The sequence below is a fragment of the Acanthisitta chloris genome, unplaced genomic scaffold (genome assembly GCF_000695815.1).
Source record: "Acanthisitta chloris isolate BGI_N310 unplaced genomic scaffold, ASM69581v1 scaffold35391, whole genome shotgun sequence".
Lineage (NCBI taxonomy): Eukaryota > Metazoa > Chordata > Aves > Passeriformes > Acanthisittidae > Acanthisitta > Acanthisitta chloris.
In genome coordinates this window covers 4,805-10,944 of record NW_008654930.1, presented here as the reverse complement: position 1 = coordinate 10,944, position 6,140 = coordinate 4,805, and the positions used below count along the sequence as shown (strand labels likewise).

General features: G+C 48.5%; 1 protein-coding gene across 1 annotated transcript in view; it reads right to left on the bottom strand.

The window, feature by feature from the left end:
* Positions 1 to 2,030, bottom strand: part of NDFIP1 (Nedd4 family interacting protein 1) — a gene marked incomplete at its 5' end in the record, with an annotated part of 6,758 nt that extends 4,728 nt beyond the window's left edge. The window contains 3 exons of the mRNA XM_009083730.1: positions 169 to 238; positions 1,060 to 1,190; positions 1,943 to 2,030. Coding sequence (XP_009081978.1) covers positions 169 to 238; positions 1,060 to 1,190; positions 1,943 to 2,030 — 289 coding nt within the window. The remainder of the gene's footprint in view (positions 1 to 168; positions 239 to 1,059; positions 1,191 to 1,942) is intronic.
* Positions 2,031 to 6,140: the final 4,110 nt, after the last annotated feature.

The window sequence follows — 6,140 nt, the reverse complement described above, 5'->3', positions numbered from 1 at the left end:
GAATGCCACTGGGAAAGCAGGAGAAAAGCAACAGGTCAAACACACTTATATTCCAAGGGAAAAAATAAAGCATAACCCCCTTGCACACAGGTTTTTCCTGGTGCTATTTAAGCGTGACTTAAGCTATTTAGGGTCACTTTCCAGAAGTTTGTTCCACCCTGTACTTACTGAAGAAAGTCAGCATGAAAATGCCATCATTCCCTATCCTCAGCTGGTCAGTGTCATCAAAGTCCTCATCCTGCAAATCAGAGACAGACACCACATTGGATTGAGGTCACTCCAGTCCATACAGCAAACCCAATTCTGTGTGTGGCTCTTCCAGAAAGGGCTGGAATCCTAAACCCAAAAGGCTACAGATGCCAGCAGGAAAAAAAATCCTGCTTCTCCTCCTGAGATGATGTAGGGAATGAAATATTATCTACATAGTATGAAATTTATTTCAACATAGTCAAGATCCAGCATGTTCTTGTTCCCACTGCAAAGAATTCCTCATCAAAACAATTATCATCTCAGCAAGGAATTTGGCTTCTGTGAGGAAGTATAACGAGCAGTGGACATCTAATGCTGGCAGGGGTGGGGGAAGAGGCTGAACAAGAGATAACGTTGAAAAAAAAAAACCGAAAAGAAATTAAAACATGAAGAAATAATTACTCTGTCAGAATGGTTTTATCATCCTTCTATCAGCTGCACTGACCTCTGGAAAAGCCAACTAAGTAAGCAGTAGGAGTACCAAGGGTAGACATGCCAGACAGCTGAAGAATTAATCCTAAATCTCTTTAAAAAAAGAAACGCAAACCCCAAAAACCAGTGACAGAGCACAGGGACACATCACAGTCCCTCTGTCAGCTTGCCAAGCTAATCTGGATAGCACATGCTGGCAGGACTGAGCTGCCTGACATCATCACCCTGCTCAGGAAAACTAAAGGGAAAAAAATTAGCCACTGTGTAAAATCACCAGCCCAGAAAGCTTAAAAAGCATAAATCCTCCCCCATTATGAACAAAAATGTCAAGTTACACCCGAAACTCTGCCCCAGGAGCCCTCCAGGCAATGCACTCACCCTCCCAGACACTAAGGGGATCGTGGCCTCAGCCTTGGTTCTCTCGGCCTCGTCGTAGCTGGGCAGGGTGGTGGCCACGTTGTAGGATGGAGGTTTGGGGAAGCTTGAGTCATCCTTGTAGTCAAAATAGGCTGCACAGAGACAGTGGAACAGGAGCAACATGTCAGGTCCTCAGGAACACTGTGCAGGGGATGGGAAGTGTCCCAAGTGACTTCAAACACCCCAACGGCTGCTGAAGTCTGTCTCCCTGTCCCCTCCCCTCCCTCCCATCTCCTGCCACCCCAAAGCAGAAAGGGAAAAGCATGGAAGCACCTTATCCAGCAGTCAGCAATCCACAGAACACGACCTGAACGTGCCTGGCTGTACTCATGCTCAAACCAATAGCACGTGCTGTGTCTCTCCTGATCTGCACACTCAGGAGTCACATTCCCAGATCCAAGTAGTTATTAAGTGGTTATCAGAGTGACTAGTGACATGACAGTGGGATGATTCAGAAGTACAATCCTTATGGCCAAGTCCTTATTTATTGGAAAGTGCAGGAAGAGTGAATTCTTGAATCCCTTTTAAGGAACAAGTCCTTTTGGGAAGGGGCACAGCATCATCATCCAAACACCAAATAATGTGAGGGGAACCACAAATCCTCAAGGCACTTTGATTTTTAGCTGTCTTCAATTTACTGAGAACACTGTGAGCTGTAACTTGAACACCACTTGATGGGATGACATCAGATGAAAGCAGCCAAAATGCATCTCCTAAACCACAAGCACCAACAGCTCCCTGGATCAATCCTGCTCCCTGCAAGGTGCTGCAGTGCCAGCTGTGGGTGAGGAGAGCAGTTAGGAGCAGCAGAGCCAACCCAGCTACTCCCTCCAGGCCAGTGTACCTGTGCTGTCTGCAGAGATGCTGCTGTAGGGCGGAGGAGCATCGTTCACCACCGCTGCAGCCTCCCCTGGCTCCTCTTCATTCTGCAGCTGAACACACACACAGGAGGTTAGGGCTTTCTCTCCAGTCCTGTGGCATTGTCCCTGCAGCTCTAACTGCACACAACAGACCATGCTGCAGCACCACGGGACAGGAGCAGCTGCTCAGCCTCCCCCCAGGCACTCCCACTTGGAATGATCAATGTGCCAACTCGCTCTGACTGTGGGTTTACATCCTCTCCTCGCACACCTGGACTCCAGCACAGCACAGCACACAGCTTTCTTTGCAGTACCTTTCCATTTCCCTGGCCCCTCCTCAGCTCACACCACTTAGGAGCTGCAGTTGCAGCTGGTTTAGTCTAAGAAACACCACAAGAAACCCAACAAAAGGCTCCAGTGCTGCCTGTGGCTCTGCTGAGGACGGTTTTTCCATGGATACATTACATAAGGATGCACGTAAGTATGAATCTTGCCATTTCCCTTCAACCTTTCACACTGCATGACTGAGAAGCAGAGTTTATTTTGTGCTCTGTGCTTCCCACAGGCTCTGTATAAATAACCACAGAGCTCTCAGGGATGCAGGGACGGCTGCACGAGGCAGGTGTGCCGCGGTGCCTTTGATCAGGGAAGCAGCAGTACCAGGCCAGAAATTCAAAGCACAACACACCAGAAAGGAGGTTACAGCTGCCATCTCATTTTTTACCTCCCTGCCATTTCTCATCCTCTCAGCAGCAAAGACATTGAGGTTCTCTGCAGGACAACTCACCTCAAAAAAAGCACCGTGGGACCAACCCACAGGCCTGAGCAGGCACACCATCTCCTGGAGCTATCCCTCCTGCACACCCACACCCCTGAAGCCATCTATGACATTTTGCTCTCTTTTCCTTGGAGAGACATGTTGCCATTCAAGTCCTACCTGAGCATTTAACACAGAGGGTGAAGAGGTTGAGGTATGTTCTTATTTGACTTGTATGTCTTATAAGGGAAAACTGAAACAAATCAGCTCACACTTCCAAATGCAGAACTTGGATATCCACCCCTTGTGTGTTTTGGGGTTTTATTCCTTTTGCTGCCTAAGATCAAAGATCACAGAATCACAGGCTGGTTTGGGTTGGAAGGGCCTAAAAGTTCATCTCATCCCACCCCCTGCCATGGGCAGGGACACCTCCCACCAGCCCAGGTTGCCCCAAGCCCCATCCAACCTGGCCTGGAACATTCCCAGGGATGGGGCAGCCACAGCTTCTCTGTACCAGTGAAAGGCTATAATCTATAATCTGTTCCAGATCAGATTGGACCCATGTCCTCTAGGAAAGTCTTAACTTGGGTTAGCAGGTGACGACACAAGTGGTTCTGCTGGCAGGTCCAAGGTGTTGGCTGAGAGGGAGAAATGGGAAGAAACAACACTAGGAAGCACTGGAAAAAACCTCAGGAGCTCTGTCCCCCAGTCCAACTTCATCCAAACCACAGAGCATCACAGCCCTGCTCTGTGATTCACCTTCAGCTGCAGCTCAACCTGCTCAGACAGCATCGCCATCCTCTCCCCATGCACATTTCCCAAACAGGAGAGGTGGGAAAAATAAGAGAAGGAGCTGGTCAACCCTAAGCTGTCTGGATAAGAGCTCCCCACGTGGCACAAAGCTGAGGCACCTCCTTGAAGAAGGAGAAATTCAGTGATCCAGATGAAAATTTAATCCGTGTTCCGCCAGGAGCAGCTCCAGGCACAGCTGTCGCGGCTGTCAGCACAGACATCCCAAACGCTGGGCCCTGGCCAGATGTGAACCACAGCAGATAATCCCTCCCTGGGCTGTGGGGGCAGAGGGTGGAGGTGGCAGGACCTGCCTCACCTGCAGCTCTCAGGGCACTGAGCAAGGACACGATGAGCCACAGCAACTCCCACCCCAGCGATGCATCTTCACCTCCCCAAACAGCTCACTCAGCACCAGCCCTTGCCAAGGAACAAAAATGTCTTGTTTTATAAACCCCACAGAGCTCAGCCATTTGGAGAAAATGCAAACTAACTTGTGAAGTAATTGCCTATTCCAAAATGCTTTAAAAACTGAGAAAAGGGAGCAGTGCCACAGACATCCAAACCAGCCTGCACAGAGCACGAGGGGAACTGAAGGGACAGCCCAGTGAAACACAGTCCAAGCAGCTGATCCAGTCTCTCCCCTGAGCAGCTGTGGCTGCTCCATCCCTGGGAGTGTTCCAGGCCAGGTTGGATGGGGCTTGGAGCAACCTGGGCTGGTGGGAGGTGTCCCTGCCCAGGGCAGGGGGGATAATGAGATGGGCTTTAAGGTCCTTCCAACCCAAGCCCTTCTGGGAGTCTATGATTCTCCCAGCTCTGTCCTCTCTGAATTCTCAGCAAATGCTCCACCATCTATATCCACAAGAATTGAATACTTCTCCCTTTTTTTCCTTCTGCCTATGCAGAACAAAGTCTGTTAACAGAGAAGAAAAAGTTCTGACACACCTGGGACACTCTGGACACCACATGCCCTGTGCTACCTGCTCTCCAGGTGAGGGGGTGGCAGAAATGAAACCCCCAATGTCTGTAAGAAAGAAGGCAGATCCAACCTGAGAGCACAGTCACCAGGGAGGGGGAAGGAAAGCACTAGATGTGACAACACTGGAAGAGATGAAACAAAAGAGGACACAGATATTGAGTGGAATATTAACTCCTACCACTGGTTCTTCTTTCAATAGTCAAAAGAAACACATGTTCTTCCACCAGTGTCGTGTGGGAGAAAATCAGCTGAACTCACTGCTGCCTTCAGACATCACACTCAGGTAATGATACAAAAAATGTAGCTACTTCTCAAAGCTGAGCTTGAGGCTGTGGGAGGTTACAGTTATAGAAAACAGATTTTTCTCCTAATGGACAAGGTACACAAATGCCTTCCAGCCCTTTTAATGATCCCAGGCATCTAAAATTCAGCTAAGTGCCTATTAGCAGAGCAGGAAGGGCTCGTGTGACAGGAAGAATGACTCACCAGGGCTGGCAGTGCTGCCCTGGCCCCTGGCCCACCTGCCCTGCACAGCCCCAGGCACACACGGTCCCTGCCCCACGAAACTCCCGGGGCCACCCCGAGGCTTTGGAGAGCTGGTTAAAGCAGCATTTGGCTTCAGGGTGCTTTGCCAAGGCCGAGGGGTGATTCTTCCCTGGGTTCACTGATGGGATTTAGCTTCTAAAACACAGTTCTGGCACTTGTGGTGTTAAAAGATAAGACTTTACAGCAACACACACAGTTATTAGAACAATGTTTGGCTGTGACTGCTGAAACAAGAGGAATTTGTGTGGGAGAACATCCAGGGGTATTCAATTCCAAAAAAAGGGCATCAGAAGAGCCTGGCACTGAGCAGGACATCACCCCTGGCTGCCACACATCACAGAACAGTCCAAAACTTCAGAATGTTTTGAAATACTTCCATGCAAACTTCGCAGAAAGCATTTCCAATAAACATATTGCTTCATTCTCCCAAGTTTCCTAACTCAGCACATGCTGACAGAGGTTTGGATCTTTATTTTTCAACTCCCCTTGCCCTAGGCCCTTGGGCGGCACATAAATGTTCTTTACACCACATCAGCATCGCTACAAGCTTGGCCTGAGCAATACATCACAGCAATGTGTTAGCTCAGCCATTTATCACCAGTGTTTGCTGTGTTTCAGTTCACTTTTCCCATCCTGGCACACAGGAGAGCTGCACAGAAATCCCAGGGAGGAACTGCAGAATGAGGATCACCTCTCCAGGTCTGTTCTGCTGTTGTTATGGTTTCTCTGAGATTTTTAAAAGAGATTGAGGCTAATGACAGAAAGAGAATCGATATTTTTTTTAAAGGTGACAGGATTGATTTCTCTTTTCAGAACTAGGAAATCATAACCTTTGCAAGTCAAATGATAAAATAAAGAAATATACAGAAATGTGTATTGCTACTAAACTTTACTCCAGCCAGGCACCAGCCTGTCCACAGGAAGGGTTACACTTCACTCTTGTCCAACATCCCTGACTTTTCTCCTTCCACATCTCTGGTCTTTTGGAAGCAAATGAAAGTGGCTGCCAACTCTGAAGAGGAGAACTATTTTTACTGACTTACACTTCGCTTTAAGCTCATCCCAATTTGAAATCCTCACTGCTGCCCAAAGCTCTCACACATTCCTAAAA